Raw genomic sequence first — 20,781 nt, 5'->3', positions numbered from 1 at the left:
AAAAAAAAAAAAAAGGAAAACTAGAATAAATAACGATCATGGCAACAGTTATTCGTTCAAACAAACTTCATTAGTAACGATATATCGTCGATAAAGGACAGACTCTCGAACTCGTTATCGTTATCTTCGTTGATGCGTAAACTGTACGATCAGATTTCGGCTGAACGCATTTCCCCGCGAAAATTCAACGTCGATCGTTGTGTCATTATTTCTCCCCCCTTCGCTGTACGAGCTGTGAATGTTGAAGTGTAAGTACTTGATCGAAGAAAAACTGAATCACGAAAAATTGATCTTTTGTACGGAAATATAATCGTCAGACGGAGATGACGATCGAAAAAAAAGATGGACGCTCAAGGTAGGAATTGAAGCACTCGTTCAATCTACTCTGAATGAAAAACGAGGATCGTTTGTATTAGCTGTCTCCTAAAAGTTTACGTTTTCGCACGTTTTTTTTTTTTAAGTTAGTCAACCTTCCAATCAAACCTGTCGACGACTGACGGGTCGTCAAAGTCAATCCTTCGCTCGTGACTCGACTTTCAACTCGGAACGGGAATAAAATGTATATTTTGGGAGAGTTGATTTTCTTGAATTCCCCGCGTGCTCGCGCGACTTCGTCTCTTTTCGTGCTGGTACAGTTGTTGATGGGGGGAAAAACACTGGAAGAGAGGCGAACGAACGTGAGAACGAAGAGAGAACAGAAACAAGATGGCGATGTGGTGGCAGCCACCGAGCCGCCGCGAACGACATTTTTATACATTGTATAAATTTTGTACATAGTCGTGCGCGACGCAGTAAACAGTAACTTTGATAACTATCTTCATGAATGTTCATTGTGTTCGGCCTAATTAATTCGCTCTTCGCTAAGACGAGAATGTATATCCGCCCTTTTGAACCCTTTTACTTAAAACTTAACGAAACCAAACGTAGAGACGGGTGAAGGCGAAAACATTGGTCTAAAGTAATTAAACTTCACTTGAATTCTGAAGTACGCGCGCCGGCCGATGGAATGTTTGTCGCGTCATTTTCAAATTTCGCGCCGACTCGCTTCGAAAAAAGCTCGCGCTGCAAGCTTCTTTGCAGAGAAAAGGAAAGAAAAGGTTCGATGGATCTTTCGCGCTTCGACGATGAAAAATTGACGATTTCGTGCGCGATTTTGTGAACCGTGGTCCTACGATTAATTAAACTGAAATAAAGGTGGTGCAAGCGACAAATGACGCGATGGATATTTCCAGTCGTATAGACATAAACTATCATCGATGACAGGAACACGCAAAAGAAGAGAACGAAAAAGAAAAAAAAGAAAAAGGTTATATATGTACAATATATATACAGAGAATAAGACTTTAAAAAAATGTACAAAGGGATCGAAGAGAGGGTGGCAATATTTTCGAACGAAAAAAAAAAAAAAAAAAAAGAAACGCCAATTAGAAAGGCCAAAGGGGCGCTTGTGGATTAAAAGAAAAAGAAAAAAAAAATGGTCTAAGATATACGTTTTTGTCATATCGTTCAAAAGTTAGATCACCGGAAGGCGGTACGATCTATATAGAATTCGTTAATGTAAATTGAGATCACGAAAAGGGAGGAGAGAGTTCATTCTATAGAATGAAATTTTTAGAAGTTTATATACGGTGTGTCGCGAAAGCAAACGACTGCGTTTGATAAGTTCAATCGATCCTTCGCAATAGTGCGTAAGAGCCAGGTACGAGTACATTTGCCGTATTTTATTGTACTGTACATTTTGTCGCACGGTGTTCACGCACTCTGTACAATTTGTGTAATATTCAAATATTTTCGATATTGTATTTGTTTACGGCAGACACTACCTTGCACTGTCGTCAAAAATAAACGTAAATCTTTTGATAACATTTACAATTTCGCGTCGAGATGTTTCAATGAACATGACTTTTATATTATTTTGTAAATATATCTGACAACTAACATTCTTTGGTATGTACATATATATAAGAGCCTCTCGAGATGTCGGCAAAAATTGCATCTTTCTCTCGCTTCTATCGTGTCTAAAAGGAGAAAAAGAAAAAAAAAAAAAAGAGGAATGAATGGCATTTCGATAGGAAGAAATCCTTTCGCGGCATACTGTAAAGGAGGCCGTGGTGTCATCCTGTACTCGATATCGCATCGCTGTAAAGAAAAAAAAAAAGAGAAAAAAGAAAAAATAAAAAAAACAAAGGAAATGATAAAACACACATAAATAAATTGTGATCTTTCTCGTTTGGATGTTGAATAGGCTAAACAGGTTGTACAGTACGCACACGCACTTATACTATTACAATCATCGGAGGAAACACCGTAGGTAACACCGTGTACATAAAGCGTATGTAACTGATAAGGATATTTTTTGTACGTAGTTAAATCTCGGAGGAAAAAACAGAAAAAAAAAAAAAGAAAACTGCTCTCTGCCGTATATATGTATGTATGTATATGTATATCTGACTATAATTCGTTCCATACAGTGATCTCCGTTGTGACCTACGTAAACCATGCATGAACTATCTGCCGAGAAGAATAGAGAGATCCGAACAGAATCGATCGTTCTTTTTTTTTTTTTTTTTTTTTTTAATTTTAAGCATCACAGAGAATTAGGAGATCAATTTCTCGGGCCATAAAATTCGACTCCATATCAGTTGTTGGGATAATTAATTAATATGAGCAGCTCGAAGGAAAAGTGGTACAAACGACAAATTCCTTGATCCTGGGGAAGAAGAGAAACCTGTCGAAACACGATGGAAACTCAAACACAATGTTGTCCAGACAAATATAAATTTTTCAGGCGAAACAAACTCATACCACCTTTCCACTGAATGCTTCGATTAATATTAATTAACGTGTAATATTTAATTTACGTGCCATTGATAAAGGTAAACTGAGTATACGTTTGTTTTCTCCCTCTCTCTCTCTCTCTTACTCGTGGCTGGAACTTTTGTCGAGGACACATTATTCGAACGGTTATTTGTTAATCGCAACTGTGATTCGTGTATTAGTAATAATTATCGTGTGTTAGTCGATTGGTAGTCGTTTGATGCTGTGTAACCAGTAAACGAGAATTACAGGTGCGATTAAGGATTAGTTGGCTCTGCTCCATATCGATTGGGAATCGTTGAAATTGAATTTTATAAAATCATATTGCGCGCGCGTAAGATCTTTTGATATATCAACTAAAATTCATCTCTCGATTTTCGAATGATACGTAAGACAGTACGAAGTAAAAATTATTTATTAATTACGAGGAAACATTGGGTATCCAAGTATATTTAAATGCATCAAATGTATCGTTCGTTCCTTTTCTAATTTCAAAGCTACTTTGAACGATAAATTCCTTTAGGGGCATAGTCTCCAACGAACGTTACTAACGGATTGACACAGAAAAGAGAGGACAGCAGAAAAGAGAGAAACGAAGGAGGGAGGGAGAGACCAATTGGTTGTACCGAAGCACGTTTCCTCTTGGCAAATTTTACGCGTATACATGCGTAAAGGAAATCCTTCGACAAACTGAGTTACTGTAATCGTCATATAGTAACTTAAAGACACGATCTCTAGGATTAGTGTACGTCTAAACGAATAAGCCACGATGTTTAAGTATAGTAACGATATAGATTTTGTATACCGCGTGCGTGAGAATGTAGAGACGAGCATGACAGAGAGGACATTGTGCGTGCGAGCGCGCGTTACAGAATTTACGTTCAACAGGTTAATAAATCGTATTTTCGAAATAAAATCTAAACCTTTCTTCTTCCCTTCTATTCGTCGCCTCGAGACCCTGTCACTTTCGTGAAAATGTATTTAGAAAATTCTCCAAACAGCACTACTGCTGCTCATCATGTTGTGTACGTACATTACAACTTCTGACTATAACGTATCTATATAATACACACGACGAGTTTAACCGCGAAAAAAATCATAAATCAATCCTAATTAATTTTTTACCCTTTTACCCTTTTAGTTCCGATCGAGTTTGATAGGTGGTCAGATGGCAGCACGCGACATATATCTGTCTTTATTGCACGTTGTTGCGCTCCTTGTCTACAATAGTGCTGACATCTGACTACCTTTCAGTTTCGACTGGAACTAAAAGGACAAAAAGGTAAACTCCGATAGATGGCAGTGTAGTCGCAGATAAAGATGGTGATAACGCGAGACAAGAACAGAGATAGCGATTAGTTCTGTCATTTCGCCGCTATGTGGCGGTGGCGTTTCATTGTCTGAATTGACCAGAAAATTTTCATTTGCGGAAATAGCTAGTTAAAGAGATTAATTTCTAAACTTTTATTATTAAATCTAAACTGGACCCTCAGCTGTCTTTTTCATACATTCCATTTCAACTATAAAATGGATAAAGATTTGTAAATTCTATTCAATAAATTGAAACAACATTTGTTTCTTTGTTCAAAATTTGACTCAAAATTATTTATGAACATGGAGAATTAACAAAAGGTTTCACACACGTTTTTGAATAGAAATCTTTATTTAATCGATTTGTTATTAATGAATGTTCTATGCGAGTTATGATTTATAGCAAATTAATTTATAAACTTTTTTGTATTTAATATTCAGAAGATTCTATGCTAGATGGATTAATGCTATAAAATTACAATATCACAAATTACATACTTAAATTAAAACCTGCTCAGCTACAATTTTAAAATAAATGTTATTGCTTATTATATACTGTTCAGATTTTTTAACTGAAGGGCTGGCTGAAGTTTATTGTTCATTTAAAACTCAAAACGAGTAACATCACATGTCGAGTCATTATATCTTGCGGCTCATAATGATAATGCCTTTATTTTGTCCTTAATCAATTCATATCATGAATTTTCCAAGTACACTAGCTAACCTAGCTTTTGCATGAACCCAGTCTCCAACATAACCTATAATACCTGATGAATAATAATGACAAACATCATTCGATTATAACCTCTTTCGATATTTTGTGTATGATGAATTTACAATGACTCAAACTTATGATAATTATTACAGTGAATTTCAAAAAAATGCAGAATTACAGCAAAATCTGAGATATAAAAAGAAATACCGGAGATTGAAAAGGATCATAAAGGACACCGTATTCGTAAGATTTTTACTGCGATAATAATTCTTGCTTTCTCTGTTGTACTGTTGCTTTGGATAAAATATGAATGAAATAACAGGATTTAATCATTGTACAAATTATAGATGAATTTCCGATTATAGGAAAATGCAGCATTGTGCGATCAAGTTGCACAAATGCAAGAGAATCTCATGCTTGTGAAAGAAGAGAGGCTGTTCCTTTTACGTAAATTATGTCAACAACAAGGGGACATAGATCCCTCTACGATGATAGCTCGATCTCAATCAAACAGTATTAATTCTAGTTCATTTAACCCAGAATGCTCTACACCTAAGAAGACTACAAAGAAAAGGATGTCAACAGAAGGCTCAGGTATTAAAACATTTTATATTCAGATGCGCACAATTCAATTATACAACTTAATATAATTACAAACAAAACATTATTCATTAAACAACAATCTAAAAAGGTAGATATAAGACTTTTAATTCTTTTTTTTTTTTAGAAACAAAAAATAAAGCCAAACGTTACAATAAAACTGCGAGAAAGGTGGTCCAATTAATACCATTAGATGTCCATGGAAGACCTATATTTCCTATTTCGTTAGGTGATCTTACTGTCTATTCCCTTGGAGAAGTAGTGACAGATAGGATAGCTTATCATACAGAGGATCTCATTTATCCGGTAGGCTATTGCAGTACCAGAGTATATGCTAATTTAAGAGATGTAAGGACAAAAAGTTTATACACGTGTAAAATATTAGATGGCGGACCAAAACCAAGGTATACAGTGACAATAATAATCAATATAATTTTATTCATACATACACATAAATGTACATTTCGAATTACTTACAGGTTTGAAATTGTATCTGATAATGATCTAGATCAGCCGTTAGTTGGCTCTACCCCTGATGAATGTCATTCCAAACTATTAATGGCAATTTCTCTTGCGCTTCGTTCGATAACACCAAAGGGGGCTGATTTCTTTGGAATTTCACATCCCACTGTACAAAATCTCATACAAAGCACACCCGGAACTCGTAAATTGGCCATTTACAAACAGCAACGCTTCGAAGTATGTAATTAAACGCTTTGTATAACTAAAATGAAATTATATAAATGAAATTGTAATCAAATTGTAGGTAAGCAAAAATCAGCCAATGGAAAGAGGGACAAGTCCAGTAATGGAAGAAGAAACAGATCCAGGACTGGGATTTGCAGCTTTACATAGGCATTATGCTTTAGCAAATTCGTACAGAATTAAAGAAGAACCATCTGATAATGATCTTTTAGCTCTTCAAGAACTTCTTTCGTGATTCATTGTATTGTTAATAGGCAGACTGTTCTTCTTTTCAGGAAAAAATAACATTTCGTTCTACATATTGGTATAATACATATTATATAAATTTTATTGTTATCAAATATTCATTTTTAAATTATGGATATATTAATTATTTATATCAGGCCTTTCAAACTGACGACGCGTGAGCCAACTATGGCTCGTACGCTTCTTTGCAAGCCATATAGGAGAACAGCTTATGTACTTTATTCTGGACAAGCTCTACTATTATCCGCTTTTTGTAACAAAAATATCTTTATTTTTCTAAGTAAAATATGATAAAGTAATATAAGAATATATAATAATAATAATAATAATAATAATAAATTGTTAGGATTCCACTCCAGTCATAAATTATAAAAAACTGGATTATGGATTATGAAAATGCATGGCTGCTAATATATGACATATATATGAAAAGAAATTATAGAAATGTATTTTTTCATAAATTGACAAAGTTAAAAAGTTAAATATGTGTAATAGTGGCTAATCTGCATGAGGTGAAGGGATCGATTACGGCCTGAAGGAACAGAAGAGGGAAAGCTTTCTCTGGTACATCGAGTACTAAACTCATATGGCTTGCGAAGAGGAAGAAATTCGACACATCTGGTTTATATGAAAAACTCTTAAAAACTAGTATATTCATTTCGCTATTTTGTACTATTTATGAAATTCTAGTGTATAAAGCAATTTATTTTTCATCTTATTGAAATAATGTATAAATAAATAATATAAATGCTATTTACAGAATGTAATTTTGTAAATATTTACTCGCTGTATTGTAATTTTAGCTACATTGTGTCATTGTAAAACTATATATTTTAAATAAATTTTACCTAAATGTCAATGTCAATATAATAAGTATTCATGTCGTAAGAATATCTTTTGCTATCGTGTGAACGTGATTAAATAAATTGGCATTATTTTTAATTATAAATATTTATTTTACAATAATGTGATCTAAGAGTTAAAAGTAATAATATAGAAACAAATTATCGTAATGTTATCTTCAAGTTTATTACATTGTATAAAGTAACACGTTTTGACAAATCTAAATTGAATGAATAACTATATATAAATATAAATATATATCAATCAATTTTTCACAAAAAAATTACTTTTAGTTGTGCAAATATTTAGGCAACTATATTTACATTTTCCTTTTTTAATTGTATGTTTTATAAAATGTGTTAGGAATTGTATGCAATTATTTTATCAAAGCATATTATTTTTTTCATACTTTAATAGTAATAATAAAAATGTATAAAACTTCCAGTTACTTTGATCTCTTGTAATACAGTAAGGAACATTCTGATTTTTCAAATGTATCGAGTGATATTTACAAATATTCCTTACTGTAATTTGTTTCTGCATATCTACATACATAGTTTATGAATGCATTTCTATATACAAATAACGCTACGTACCAACTGTACGTAGATTATGTCTTAAATTTTGTTTACATTGTCATAGAAAATGAATAAAATCTAAATCTTATTCATAGTCTAACAACATAAGAGTTAACATAAAAATATTAATTAAACATATATCTGATGTAAAATAACAAAACGTGTGAAAAAGGAAATAATTTATCGCTACATATTTATTATCCCATAGAAATTTGTTATATTCTTTTCTGTCACCGTCTATTTGTATGTCCAATTGTTTTATTAAAGAGTGTATTTGCAATAGCAATCACAGGAGAAAATAATTTTAATGGACAGTCACTAAAACAAAGAATAAAATATTACTGAACTGAATTAATTATTATTATATTTGTATATAATTTAGTGATATTAAAATATATACCACACTCCAGTCACAGGTATTGCTTCATTTCCACTTACAATAAATATTGGAAACAATATAGAAAATACACAGCCACTAAAATAAAGAATAGTTTAATTATTAAAAGTCTTTGTCAAAGAAAAAGAAGCAATTTTTAAATGATCAATTACCTTATTACATACGAACTGGGCAGTTGGGTAAGTACTGCTAATGGCAGACCGAAACCCACAAAATATGGCCAGTTATTTTCTATAAAACTTAATCGTCTATGTAACTCCCAACCCATATTGAACCATTTGTATTCAAAAGCATAGAGAGCATATAAAAGGCACATATGTATAAGGGCAAGTATGTCACCTACAAGAGGTAATGGAATTCTGGATACCAACATGCCTTGGCCCAAAAATAATGCTTGAACCAATACACTGAAAAGCGTGTCTGCTACAAGCTTGCTCACACTGGATAAAAGTAACGGTCTCCCTTGTCTATACCTATAAGCACTGTCCGCTATGTCCTACATGGTTTACAAATATATAGCAAATGATATTAACTCCTTCAATAGTAACAAAGCTAAAGCTTCTCGTTCTGAGCAAATTCATACCTGAAACCATAAACTGTTGACTATCCTACTGAGCACAAATAGTGGTAACACCCATAGAGTGCCAAAAGTTAATGACAGAAATGGTTTCATCCAAGACCACAAAGTCATACCCATACCCGGCGAATGACCGAATATAATAGTCAATGAATACTTCACAAATGGGAGTAAACCACGCTCAAAGATTAATATGTTAGCCCAAAATAAACCACCATTTAAAGCACAACATTCAAATGTTCGTCTTAACGCTTTTGATTCTCTGAAAGCGTATCATATATAACATAATATTAGAATTTTGTGATTAAAGTATATCTATTGCTATATAATTTCATAATTTAACAATACCTTGATTGATTGAAATGTCTTGCAGACTGTGTTGCAACAACTATTTCCTTTCCATGAATTTCTTTAGAAGAAGAGGGTTCTTTAAATAAGTTTTCATTAATACTTTTATCCATATCAAGTAGAACTTTAGCACCCTTAAAGCTATCCAAAAATCCTTGACATATAGCACATATTATTCCCTAGAGTTGCAACACATACATTGTTATATAAATGTTTCATTTTAAAATAAAACTAATTTTTAATTCTTAAATATATAAATGCACAGCATAACATGTAGTATATAAGCATGCAAAATTTGTATTATCAGAAATATACTAATGAAAACTGATGCATGGCCTATTTGACTGAGAATTTTGACATAGATTAAAAAAGAAGGGATTAATCATACTTAAGAAGGTTAGGAAAAATATATTTTTTCATTAAAAATGAAATTGATTACTCACTATTACGTTATCCATATTTTACGACGAGATCCACAGTAGAATATAATTAATCTATAATCGAGATATATTGAACAATCTGCTAAAAAAACATTTTTGAAGTAACACAACTGTCATTGTCAGAAGTGATGCAAAAACGCACTAAAAGTGAATACGAAAAGAATATTTATGATATCGGAGTAATTGAGTTTTATAACATGTCAGACACATACGTATCGTCATTTAATATTAATAAGAATATTTAACCGATAGACTTTCTTTCTTCCAAAGCGCAGAAATATGCGCTGCCAACTAAATTAGCGTGAAACTATTATTACGACGTTTCGTGAAATTACTTTGAAAATATTTTTATAAAAATATATCAATTTCATTGCAGTCAAAGGTCAACATTATGTTAAGTAGAGGTCTAAAGGTCGCTGTCGAATCTTTGATTTTCAATTAATCTTTGCATTAACAATTAATGCATATAAAAATTTTAAGCCTTCAAAATATTCGAATATTATATTTATTCGTACACATGAATAATAACTACATGTACACTTGTCAGTTTCAAACAATATATTTTAACATACATATGTATTTCTACATGTAAATATGTCGAAGTTCTTGATTTAATTTATAGATATAATCAGCAAGAAGATAATAATACCAGCAGAAAATAAATGAAGCCAAGTCTTTTGCTATACTTAAAGTTTACGTAATTTACCAACAAATGTTACTATTGCACATATAAAAAGTAGATTTATTTCCAATAACTTTTATATGTATATATTGTAAAGGCAAGTTGAACAAATATGCGTAGGTACAGTTTCATCCTAAAATTTTTTATTTCTTTTTTTCTTGAATTTAATCATTAAATAATCTGATTATTTATTGCTCAATTTTATTTTATATATGATGATGATATTACTTTTAACATGATAACAAATAAAAATATGACAATCGTTATTATTCATGTTAAATGATATAAAAAAAAAAGAAATGAGATTTAGACTGATTAATCGTTATTACTATTTATAATTGATATCAATTAATTATTGATATTAATTGATATTAATTATTATTATTTGATTGATAATATTCTATTGTTCGAAAAGAATAAAATTTAATAGCAAGAAATGAGAACTTGCTTAAAAAGTGGCATTTATAAATCGCGCGATAATTTTGGAGTAACCTGTGTAACTCGAAGTACGACTTAACCTCTAACTACACTTATAGTTTTTACTTAAATGCAATTTTTAATTTATTATCAAACATTGCCATGTACTGACATATATTAGTTTACATTGTTTAATTGTTTCATTTTCATTTATTCATTTTGTATGCGATGTATTTTAATACGATGCTTTCAAAAATGAATAGAAATAAAATATATATTGTAATAAAAAGCAATTATTCTGTGCAAATATATTAGGCAAAACTGCTTAAAATTTTCATTTATTTTTTGTTAATTATTAACATTCCTTGTTACTTTATCCAAGCAAATTCCAGAGATCATATTTGGATACCTTTATGCTTGGTAAATTTTTTTTGATAGAAAAAGAAATTAAACTATAATTTTTAAATCAAATAACATAATAAATGTCTGATTTGAAGGATTCAAGTACAACAAATATAGCTTCTTTCAATCAAAAGATTCCAAAAAAAATTTATTATCCATTAAAAAGTGTTTCAATTTTTTTTTAAGAAAATTTTTTTTATTTTAAGATCCATATGCAAGTGATGCATTTATTTGTTATTTCAGGTCTTACTGAAAATCTAAAGAAAATAAAAAAATTAAAGAGTAATAAGGTAAGCTTAATGGTAAAATGTATTAGATACATCTACGAAATTTTATTGAATAATTATTCAATTCAAACATCCATTCTTTTGAAATGATAGGATGATCTATATCAACCAGCGGAAATTAATATTAGAAATATAAAAAAGATAAAATATTTACCTACAAATTTTCAAAAATTAATAATTCCAAAGAATAATACAAAATTAAATTGTCACTTCATAAGTAAGATTTCATTTCATCATTTATCAATTAATAATTTTATGTTTATTCTTAATTATTTTTTTGAATCATATTTGACATGTATTTAAAAAAATAATGAGATTTTGTTACAGAAAAGAATACTGATTCATCAAGTATGTTAAATACCAGAAAAGATACTAATATCAAAGTAAATATTTTTAATGAAGAAAATTTTAAAGATATTGTATTATTAACATATTAAAGAGTATTACAACATGTAAATAATATTAATTGTTATTATTGCGCAGTAGAATGTACTTGATGATTCACAAAAGAAGGCAATTCAGTCAAAATTCATACAAGTGTTAAGAGAAGAAAAATGTACCTTGGATAAAACAAAATTTGAAAATATAAGTAGAGTTAGCATACTTCTTTTGTATCTCCACTTTTTGCTTTGTTATTACCTTTCTTTTTCAAAAACAAATCATTTCAATGAATTTTTTGAAACATGTCCAGTGAAGGACACTGAAAATTAATTGTATATTATGTAATATTTACAATTAATAATAAAGGAAATAGTCTAAATAGCAACGATGAATTTTTCCTTATGATTTTTACGTTAAAAAATAAAAAAGTATATGTAAAATAAAATTAATATAAACATAGAGTTTATATATATATTTTGTATGCTAATATCTTTATTATCTAAAGGCACAATAAATTGCCTTTACAATATTAAACAAGCAACAATTATAATCATGCATAGAATTAATAATTATAAATATAAACGTCGAAAGATATCTGACATTGTTATCTGGAATTATGTTATTACACATCACTTTCTACCTTTACGCTCAGTGTGACAGTAGTAATTACTTCGTCACCTTGCTTGAAATCACATTTAGCTTTGTAATCTCCGGGTTTCATTTCGCTGAACCATTCACTTACATCGCATTCTTCAGCTAATTGTTCACCCTAAGTGATGAAATTAAATTAAATTAGAAAAAACATACTTCAAACCATAAGATCATGTCTACATTATATAACTTGTTCAGACAATCGCTTGAGAGATACAATTATTTAATTGTGGTGAATTTATTTGTTTCGTATAATGATCATTTTTATTTCGTTGTTTAATTATTCGGAACTGACATTTCTGTCAATTATGCAAAGATTCGATTTGAAAGAAATATAAGCAAAATGAATGAAATATTTTATATCGTAGGTAAACTTTTTTTACCATCCCAATAGAACATGAATCCTCCTCGAAATCTGAGCCTTGAACCAATGTACAAATATTCATACTCTCGAAATCCTTGATCGGTTTATCAAATTTCTTGGTCGTTTGACTAACTACGTCATCACCTTGATAAACCTTTATATCGGCCTAAAATGCAACATAAAAATTATTTATCGATCTACCGTGTTCAATTTTAGCAAAAGTGAGAAAACGTTTAATTTTTATAGGTAGATAATTATCTAATTTTCCTGGAAAAGGACAGAGTTGAAGGCAATGAATAATAATATCAAAATCAAATAATACTTAAATCAGATATGTACTCACCTCTACTTCACCTGGACAATTATGCTTAATATTAATCTTTGAATTAATAAGATTATTTGCAACTTGCGGCTCCCATGACTGGACGATATTGTTGCTTGGGATGTCCACTTCCATATCTTGTACTGTAACTTTGTTGCTTGCCTAAGAAATAAATTGCCTAAGATTAATTAAAATAATATAGACGATGGATCTATTACACTTATATAAACGTTTTTTTACCTTGACATGCGATAATGAAACGATACATAAAAGGACCACTAATAACAATTTTGCAATTGGCGACTGCATGATGATGATTTGCAACATGGATCGTTCAAGAATTGTTAACAAAATCTCTATGTCCTCCAAGCGATGTTTGCCTCATATTTAAAGCCATAAACATCCTTCCGTGTACTGTCATTGTGATTGGTTGTTGCGAAATAACAAACCATTAACAATCGCACAAACAAATTTAACATTACATATAAAATGAAATAAGCCACGATTGCGTGACTTTTTATGGTTTATCAAGCGAAATCGTGGGAAATAAAGTTGAATGCAGAAGCAAAAATCGTGCACGATACTGTAAAAAATAAAGAGAAAAAACTATAATATATCAAGCATCAATTTTCATGTTCGTTATTTAACGAGATTATCAGGGATAATCTGTAGGAAATTACGTCTGCTTACGTTTCTTCTAATTTCAGGTTAAATAACAATGAAATTAGTTTCGTTAGACTCAGTTCTAGAACGTTATTATAAATACAAGATTCGCAAGATTTCAATTATAACACTAAAAAATTCGAGTCGGAACTGCGCTTCGGAAATAAAATTCGAGAAAAATTTGCTCGTTCTTTTCAATGTCATGGCAAATTGGCATACACACTTCACACGTGCCCAATCCCTTGCAAATTATTTGAAGCTTCCTAAAGATTGCAATTTCGAATAGTCCCGCATTTTTGGATTAAATTTCGACTGAGAGTCGATTCGTGTATCGAATATCATCGATCTAACAAGTATTCGATACAGAGTCTAATACATATGCCGCACATGGTTTATTGTGGCGCATGAATTAATGGTGCTTCGAAGATAACTCTGTTATGTTGTAAAATTGACAAGAAATGTTGCACATTTTCGTGGTACAATGACTATGCGGCGGTTCGCTTAGTCAGAAGTGGGCACGATCAAATGTAGATGCCGGTTCGTGCAACAACATTGCTTTTGTGTCCCTTGAAACGAGGGTGTGACAGTTGATATGCATTCCAATCGAGCACATATTTTTTTTCCTTTCGAAATGAAAATGAACGTCGCGTAACTTTTACCGTCTGCTCGTTTGGCGAACCGAAACAAATCACATCGTTGCGAGAAAAATAAATTTCCAACACGACATACACACTGTATTTAAGATTTGTTTATTTTCCTTTGACTGCGTCGACTGTTCTGTTACAGTAGAGATCGTGCGAGATTGAATTGGATCACGCGACCTGCGATCTTTTCTTGAAAAATTCGTGCCATATCTTGACGTTATGCGGTTTTGAACAGTATATGAAAAGATACCAAAGTAGCGGACGCTATTTGTAGGTTAGAAAGATACATGAGTGCTGTTGTCAGTAGAGGCAACGGCAATTCGCCCAAGTAATCTTTAATGCAAACCCTATGCATTGGCTTCAAGCAACCAATATACGCGAAGAGATGCCGTTAAGCCAAATAAATCAAAGTAATTTCGTTAGTACCAGCGAGAGTGTGAATCCTGGCACCGAGATAGTATCAACTTGTTATACTCCTCCACCTTCGTATCATAACATTAATTTACCTCTGGGTCATCCGTCAACTTTGACTAATGATTGCGGTGCACCTCCTTCCTATGAAGAAGCCATAGATCCAAATGGTAAATAACACAATAACAATGGAAACAAAGTAAAGATAATAGAAGTGACCGTTTTTATTTTTTTTAGCACCTCCTCCATCCTATGATTCGTTGTTTGGTCGTATGAGGGAAGCGCACAAAGTTTCAAAAGGAGTGTTTGACTTTTTGAAAAATATTATCGTCTTACTTTTAGGCACTAGTAAGCAAACATGTGAATTAATATTTTGTTAGATTTTAATGCAAAGGTTATTAAGTTATTAATTTTGTATTTTGGTGTTTCCAGTTGGATGTACTATTATCTTAGGAGTAACAATAGTAGTTCCAATATGTATGATGGTGATTGGAGGACTTTATCTTTATGATTGCCCACAAGGAGAATATATTCCTGTTTATTTGTTAGTGGGTGGTGGTTTTGGTGTTTTCAAACAGTTGTTACATTTGTCAGCAAGGGTACGTCAACGTCAGGAAGAACGAGACGAAGAAAGAATACGACAATCTCCTACTCAAACGTTAATTAATTGTTTTATGCTTGGCTGGTTTATTATAGGTCAGTAACAACACAAGTTAGCCATAAGTATATTAATTGATTATTTGTCAAGAATGTTCATAATTCTCTCATTCTTGCACTCTTTCTGTTTGCTCATAGGCTCAATGTGGGTATATAAGGAATACGAGCCAAATTATGATCCAGCTCTTGGCAAATATTGTAACAAAACGTTGTATTTATTTGCCTTCTGGCTAATTACAGCCGTTTACATATTCTTGGGAGTGATAACCGCCGGCTTTTGCAGTATTTCGGTAGCAAGCATCGCGTTTCAAAGACCACCGCCCGATCTAATGTAAATTCTCATGATCTCATTTCAAAAGGAAGAAACAAAGTCGTTCAAAAATCTATTATTTTGGGAACAAAGACGACAAGTGTTGCGAAATGAAAAACTAAAATTTTTTGTGGATATACAAAAATTACGTCGTAACAGGGCACAAAAATTCGTCCACGCTTTACGTACCTGAGATGCTTAAAACAACAATCTACGAACGGATCGTTTGCACGTAAAATACGTTCGAGTTTCGAAAATTGATGCTTGTAATCATACGTGGCAACGTTTCCTGATTTTTCAAACGTGCTTGATTGTGTTTCAACGTTTCCACACAATTGAGGCTACCTTTGCTATGAATTGGAACAAGCGAACGTAGTAAATGACAGATTGATTTCTCAAAATTGGTATGTACGCGAAGAGAAATGAGAAAGGGAAAGAAGAAGCGAAAATAGTCGATGAGATGCTTTAATCAATTCAGGGCTGTGGATATTTCGCAATAAGACGCGAATTTCTTTTTTTTTTTTTGATATTGTGCCAAGAAATCGCAATGCCGTAGAACGAAGAGTATTTTGCTATTGAAACGTCGGTCGCCCGCATCGACGCTCAATATTCGTAACGAAATGTTCTTCACTTGAGTAAAATCTCAGGACGTGTCATAAAATGATGAGGGGAAAAATATTCTAACACGAGAGTGTCATCGAACACTGTGATAACGTATAAAAGAAATTTTACCGTGGTCAATGCGTTAAATCATGATACCCATGATTGTGGCATATAGTTAAATGGCAGTTGTTTAACAGTTCTTCTACAAGTGAGAATAGTTACGTTCACTTGTATAAATAGCTTATTGTTGAAAGACTGCGACTACTTCGCAAAACATGATTTTTTATTCCTTTGCCCTCTCCTCCGTCCTTTTAAAACCTTTCGACCTCCATTGAGCCTTTATGTCAATGTAGTCGAACAACCGTTTTATAAAGACTCATTTGAAAATTAAGGTGTAAACTATATATATAGATATACATAAACTATATATATATATATAAAATATACATATGTATATTAAAAATACACGCTCCTTTTAGTATTTCGAGACTCTTTGAATGCCAGTATTTATTAGTATTTGTTAGAAAGAACGATTTTTAAAAAAAATCTTCGTATTTGATTGGTATTTAGGTTAATACAGTGGAGGATGGTGAATATTCGATTGGAAAAGCAAATTGTATCTCTCGACGTTTTATTAATGTAAAAAAAACAAAAGGTTGCTTCCACTTATATATTAATTCTTTATCTATACTTTTCAAAGCAACGTTTTTTCGTCTTCCTATTTAAGTCCGGATCAACCGGATATTGTAAATATACTTCGAAATCATCACTCTTTCTCTCTCTCTCTCTCTCTCTCTCTCTCTCTCTGTCTGTATCTATTTACCTATCTCTATCTATCTATCTATCTATCTACCCATCTGTCTACGTACGTGTTATCATCGACGAACGTACTTCTGAAATACATACGCTTGTACGGCATAAAAGGGAAAAAGAAAAAAAAAAAAGAATTAAATAATCGAACGGTACGTGCGAGCTTGCGCTTTCAAGAACATATATATATATATATATATATATATATATATATATATATATATATATATATATATATATATATTATATATATATATATATNATATATATATATATATATATATATATATATATATATATATATATATATATATATATATATATATATTAAATATATATATATATATATATATATATATATAGAAAATACACAAAATCTTTTGCGTATCTACATAAACTACATAAAATTGATCTTTGGAGTAAAATTGAATAGACTACAATTATCTTGAGCGTACGCTTAGCTATTAATTAAATAATATTATGAATACGTATTCGCGTTCTACTTGTTGCTGATATATTCAATGTAATACACGTTATATACATACATTAGACATACTTCAAACACTTTGACGAATGCAACTTTCGGACAAGACCTACGCGTGCCTATAAAATAAGTTCTTTACATTGTCTAATATGGGCACATACGCACATTTGTTATTATAATTTCCTAAATAAAGTGCTTAAAAACAAAGGTACAAGTTCATTTTGTATTATAATTATTTTTATTTTTCACTGCTTGGAAATATTTTAATGCACCAGAGCAGAGAAAAGGTTTTACAATTGAAGAGAAGATCAGCCTTACGTCTTATTTTAAATTTAACATTGATTTGTCCAATTAAATTGTTTCAACGGATGGTCTGTAGTCAGCGTCGTTGTAATAATCTCCAATTTCAACTTCGTATTCGTCTTCATACTTTAAGTATTGTTCCGGTGCCGTTGCTAAATCTTCCGAACATTTATCTACCAGAGAATCCACGGACACCTAAAAATCGTGCGTTTCAAGGGATTGGATTAGAATTTTTAAAAATTTTCTTTTCCTTGTCATTAGAGTTGTATCACGGAACCAACTCGCAATTTATTTGTTAAGCTTCGTGGAAGACAATTCGTTGAATAACTCAATCGTTGGCATCAAATAAGCGGATATATTACATAAAGTAAGGATATCGTAATTTTACTAATGAACGCAGAGAGTCGACAATTTGTCAGATAAGAATACTTGCGAAATATTTCTCGGACTACAAGCGATCGTTTTAAATCTTATTCTTCGTTTTTTTCCTACTTTTATTTTTTGGGAGTAAATTTTATATATTATTTATTTTATATATTTTTATATGTAATATATATTTTATATATTTTTATACATAATATATATTTTATTTTATATATTTTTATATATAATATTATATAATTTTATTTTATATATTTTTTATATAATATATAATTTTATTTTATATATTTTATATATCATTAATTTTATATATCGTTTACGTTGATATCAAATATCATTTACTGAAAAAGAACTGGCTATATATTCTTACCTCTTCCTGTAGCGGTACCGGTTCGGGCGGTAATAAATCAGGATTGTAGGGCGTGATGCAACGTGCTCTCCACAACGCGATAATACCTTTCTTCAAAGGAGGTGGCTCAAATGGCACAGGTTTAGCTTCCACCAATTTTGCGCCTTCGGCATTTTCCAATTTTTCACCCTCTTCGTCAGCCTCCAACGCGGCAGGTTCAATTTTCTGCGTTGAAACCACGGTTGACTCGTTTTTGAGAGAAAATAGAAAAGAGAAGAAAACAAAGAGAGATAAGTGTGTGCTTTTAAGACTGACTCTCACCTCGACATATTCTTCCTTTGTCTCCTCGTAATCAGGATCTTTCACGTGCACGTAGTGTCCATGTTGCATGCAAGCGCTCTCAAAAGTGAAACACCCGCGTCCATAAGGCTGCGGTGACACGTTTCACTTTATGATTGTGACGAGTTTGAAAAATCAGTTAATTACTGATTTTGAGAAATGTTTACGTAACGAATAATTTGCATTGACTCACCAGATTCAATTCCCAAAATCCGTGGAAACGATGTCGAGGATGGATCAGCTGTCCAGGTCCTTGGATTCGATCCTTAATCCACGTGCCCATGAATTTCGTGTTCGTATCGGCGTAAAGATAAGATCCCATTCCGTGTCGGAGATTCTTTTTCCAGGAGCCTTCGTAAACGTCGTTGTTTGCGTAATAATATACGCCAAAGCCGTACTTCATATCACGTTTCCACTCGCCTGCGAAACACGTTTCAATCTACGCACAGTCTGTCAAACGTTTCTCTGTTTGTACTTTGTATTCTTTAATTGCACGTTCACGAAAATTGAAGATTTATACATTATATAAACTCGTGAAACTTAAAAATGTGAGCTTTAAAACGAGGAGGGTGGGAGGAAAAAATGGAAATTTCTTCAACGCTAGAACTACCGACGAGAGAATAATTGAAACGTGAGATATTAAAGTCAAGAAATAGAGGAGCCTTTATGATACAATGGAATATAGAAACTTTTATACTTTTTATGGGAAGTTATTTAAATCTCTGAAAATACACGGTTATTAATAATTATAATTAATAAAATAATTATAATTAAATAAATAATAATAATAATTATAATTAAAATAAATTAATAATAATTATAAATTAAAAAAAATATTAAAATAAAAAAAGTAATTAAAATAAATTAATAATAATAATTATAATTAATAATAAAATTAATATAAAATAATTAATAATATGCTCCTCCGATTTTCTCCGTTTCGTAAAAATTTCATCCTGGTAGCAAGATCCAAAATTGGCCATTTTCTGTCATCGTTTCCCAATAGACTGGACTATTCGTCGTTTCTCACCCTCGTATCGCGTTCCATCAGGGTACCAAAAAGTTCCTTGGCCGTATTTCACGCCTTGTCTCCATTCGCCATCGTAACGAGCACCGTTTTTAAGTACGTAAAGTCCTCGGCCGTGTCTCAATCCTTTGCAATACTGTCCGACGTACATGTCGCCGTTTGGAAGTAAAGCTTTTCCACGACCGTGTCTGTCGCCTTTTTCATTCCTTTCACCTTCGTATAACTAAAATTACACACCGACGGCAAATCACGATGAATTTAATAAATTTGGAGTGCTACTGTAAATCGTGAAAGTAAAATTATTCCCATTATTTTCATGTGAATTGAGAAAACAATATTCAGGAACAATTACCCCCAGCGGATTTACTTCCTCTTCACCTCTTTCGCCAAGAATCTCTGGAATTTCTACCATTATATCAAACTTCTTCAACGTAAACAAAGATGTGAAAAGGTATCTCTGAAGTTGTCTCCGGGATGTGTAATTCCTTTTATACAAGTTGTAAAATTATGCATATTGTTGTAGTTTTAGTTATGTAGATGTGTAAGGAGTAATTTAATTTAATCAAATGTTACAATCAATGCACTGTGAGAGATTATACAAATTGTTTAACCAAGTAGAATTGATTCAATAATGATAATATATAGTTCAGAGATATCTCAATTTTTTAAGTAGTTTTAGTGTAAGGAGTAATTTAATTTAATCAAATGTTACAATCG

At 31.6% G+C, this 20,781-nt stretch overlaps 6 protein-coding genes across 7 annotated transcripts; 3 read left to right on the top strand and 3 right to left on the bottom strand.

The window, feature by feature from the left end:
- The first annotated feature begins 4,704 nt into the window (after nt 1–4,704).
- On the top strand, nt 4,705–7,034 carry LOC122533823 (transforming growth factor beta regulator 1). The gene is made up of 5 exons (XM_043663898.1): nt 4,705–5,086; nt 5,209–5,437; nt 5,571–5,847; nt 5,923–6,142; nt 6,210–7,034. Exons 1-5 carry the CDS (start codon nt 4,967–4,969, stop codon nt 6,381–6,383), a joined length of 1,020 nt encoding a protein of 339 aa, XP_043519833.1. The 5' UTR covers nt 4,705–4,966; the 3' UTR covers nt 6,384–7,034.
- A 301-nt stretch (nt 7,035–7,335) lies between these two features.
- LOC122533824 (etoposide-induced protein 2.4 homolog) lies at nt 7,336–10,050 on the bottom strand. Its single transcript, XM_043663899.1, has 6 exons — nt 9,581–10,050; nt 9,138–9,316; nt 8,796–9,051; nt 8,365–8,708; nt 8,216–8,290; nt 7,336–8,133 (listed from the first exon to the last, which is right to left on the bottom strand). Exons 1-6 carry the CDS (start codon nt 9,593–9,595, stop codon nt 8,046–8,048), a joined length of 957 nt encoding a protein of 318 aa, XP_043519834.1. The 5' UTR covers nt 9,596–10,050; the 3' UTR covers nt 7,336–8,045.
- A 540-nt stretch (nt 10,051–10,590) lies between these two features.
- Nucleotides 10,591–12,076, top strand: LOC122533828. The gene is made up of 5 exons (XM_043663905.1): nt 10,591–10,765; nt 11,322–11,368; nt 11,459–11,582; nt 11,693–11,748; nt 11,852–12,076. The coding sequence occupies exons 1-5, from the start codon at nt 10,696–10,698 to the stop codon at nt 12,074–12,076; spliced, it is 522 nt and encodes a 173-aa protein (XP_043519840.1). The 5' UTR covers nt 10,591–10,695.
- A 142-nt stretch (nt 12,077–12,218) lies between these two features.
- LOC122533826 lies at nt 12,219–13,637 on the bottom strand. Its single transcript, XM_043663902.1, has 4 exons — nt 13,324–13,637; nt 13,105–13,245; nt 12,781–12,927; nt 12,219–12,515 (listed from the first exon to the last, which is right to left on the bottom strand). The coding sequence occupies exons 1-4, from the start codon at nt 13,408–13,410 to the stop codon at nt 12,369–12,371; spliced, it is 522 nt and encodes a 173-aa protein (XP_043519837.1). The 5' UTR covers nt 13,411–13,637; the 3' UTR covers nt 12,219–12,368.
- Nucleotides 13,638–14,003: 366 nt separating this feature from the next.
- Nucleotides 14,004–16,425, top strand: LOC122533825. Its single transcript, XM_043663900.1, has 4 exons — nt 14,004–14,971; nt 15,039–15,149; nt 15,234–15,497; nt 15,597–16,425. Exons 1-4 carry the CDS (start codon nt 14,740–14,742, stop codon nt 15,791–15,793), a joined length of 804 nt encoding a protein of 267 aa, XP_043519835.1. The 5' UTR covers nt 14,004–14,739; the 3' UTR covers nt 15,794–16,425.
- A 1,049-nt stretch (nt 16,426–17,474) lies between these two features.
- On the bottom strand, nt 17,475–20,528 carry LOC122533827 (radial spoke head 1 homolog). 2 transcript variants are annotated; one of them, XM_043663904.1, is made up of 5 exons: nt 20,068–20,528; nt 19,231–19,457; nt 19,020–19,127; nt 18,720–18,923; nt 17,475–18,163 (listed from the first exon to the last, which is right to left on the bottom strand). In XM_043663904.1, exons 1-5 carry the CDS (start codon nt 20,213–20,215, stop codon nt 18,017–18,019), a joined length of 834 nt encoding a protein of 277 aa, XP_043519839.1. In that variant the 5' UTR covers nt 20,216–20,528; the 3' UTR covers nt 17,475–18,016. The 2 variants fall into 2 exon arrangements, with proteins under 2 accessions (XP_043519839.1, XP_043519838.1); XM_043663903.1 differs by having other exon boundaries at nt 18,720–19,127.
- Between the last annotated feature and the right edge of the window lie 253 nt (nt 20,529–20,781).

The sequence above is a fragment of the Frieseomelitta varia genome, unplaced genomic scaffold, assembly GCF_011392965.1.
Source record: "Frieseomelitta varia isolate USP_RPSP 00005682 unplaced genomic scaffold, Fvar_1.2 scaffold_556, whole genome shotgun sequence".
NCBI lineage: Eukaryota > Metazoa > Arthropoda > Insecta > Hymenoptera > Apidae > Frieseomelitta > Frieseomelitta varia.
Note: the sequence above shows the minus strand (reverse complement) of the source record. Positions and strands in the feature narration are given on the sequence as shown.

Bases quoted from the DNA above. Each gene is read 5' to 3' on its own strand.
- LOC122533824 (XM_043663899.1), bottom strand. The intron at 9,052-9,137 runs GTATTGTTAAAT...ATACGCTTTCAG, and splicing joins AGACATTTCAATCAATCAAG to AGAATCAAAAGCGTTAAGAC. The intron at 8,709-8,795 runs GTATGAATTTGC...TAAACCATGTAG, and splicing joins TCAACAGTTTATGGTTTCAG to GACATAGCGGACAGTGCTTA.
- LOC122533828 (XM_043663905.1), top strand. From the start codon at position 10,696: ATGAGAACTTGCTTAAAAAGTGGCATTTATAAATCGCGCGATAATTTT. The intron at 10,766-11,321 runs GTACGACTTAAC...TTGTTATTTCAG, and splicing joins AGTAACCTGTGTAACTCGAA to GTCTTACTGAAAATCTAAAG. The intron at 11,583-11,692 runs GTAAGATTTCAT...ATTTTGTTACAG, and splicing joins ATTAAATTGTCACTTCATAA to AAAAGAATACTGATTCATCA.
- LOC122533826 (XM_043663902.1), bottom strand. From the start codon at position 13,410: ATGTTGCAAATCATCATCATGCAGTCGCCAATTGCAAAATTGTTATTA. The intron at 13,246-13,323 runs GTAAAAAAACGT...TTTATTTCTTAG, and splicing joins TTTCATTATCGCATGTCAAG to GCAAGCAACAAAGTTACAGT. The intron at 12,516-12,780 runs GTAAAAAAAGTT...TTCATCACTTAG, and splicing joins ATTCATGTTCTATTGGGATG to GGTGAACAATTAGCTGAAGA.
- LOC122533825 (XM_043663900.1), top strand. From the start codon at position 14,740: ATGCATTGGCTTCAAGCAACCAATATACGCGAAGAGATGCCGTTAAGC. The intron at 14,972-15,038 runs GTAAATAACACA...TATTTTTTTTAG, and splicing joins AGAAGCCATAGATCCAAATG to CACCTCCTCCATCCTATGAT. The intron at 15,498-15,596 runs GTCAGTAACAAC...GTTTGCTCATAG, and splicing joins GCTTGGCTGGTTTATTATAG to GCTCAATGTGGGTATATAAG.
- LOC122533827 (XM_043663903.1), bottom strand. From the start codon at position 20,215: ATGTACGTCGGACAGTATTGCAAAGGATTGAGACACGGCCGAGGACTT. The intron at 19,458-20,067 runs GTGAGAAACGAC...CGTGTTTCGCAG, and splicing joins TGATGGAACGCGATACGAGG to GCGAGTGGAAACGTGATATG. The intron at 18,164-18,719 runs GTAAGAATATAT...CACGATTTTTAG, and splicing joins CGGTACCGCTACAGGAAGAG to GTGTCCGTGGATTCTCTGGT.
- LOC122533823 (XM_043663898.1), top strand. From the start codon at position 4,967: ATGACTCAAACTTATGATAATTATTACAGTGAATTTCAAAAAAATGCA. The intron at 5,848-5,922 runs GTATACAGTGAC...AATTACTTACAG, and splicing joins GATGGCGGACCAAAACCAAG to GTTTGAAATTGTATCTGATA. The intron at 6,143-6,209 runs GTATGTAATTAA...ATCAAATTGTAG, and splicing joins ACAAACAGCAACGCTTCGAA to GTAAGCAAAAATCAGCCAAT.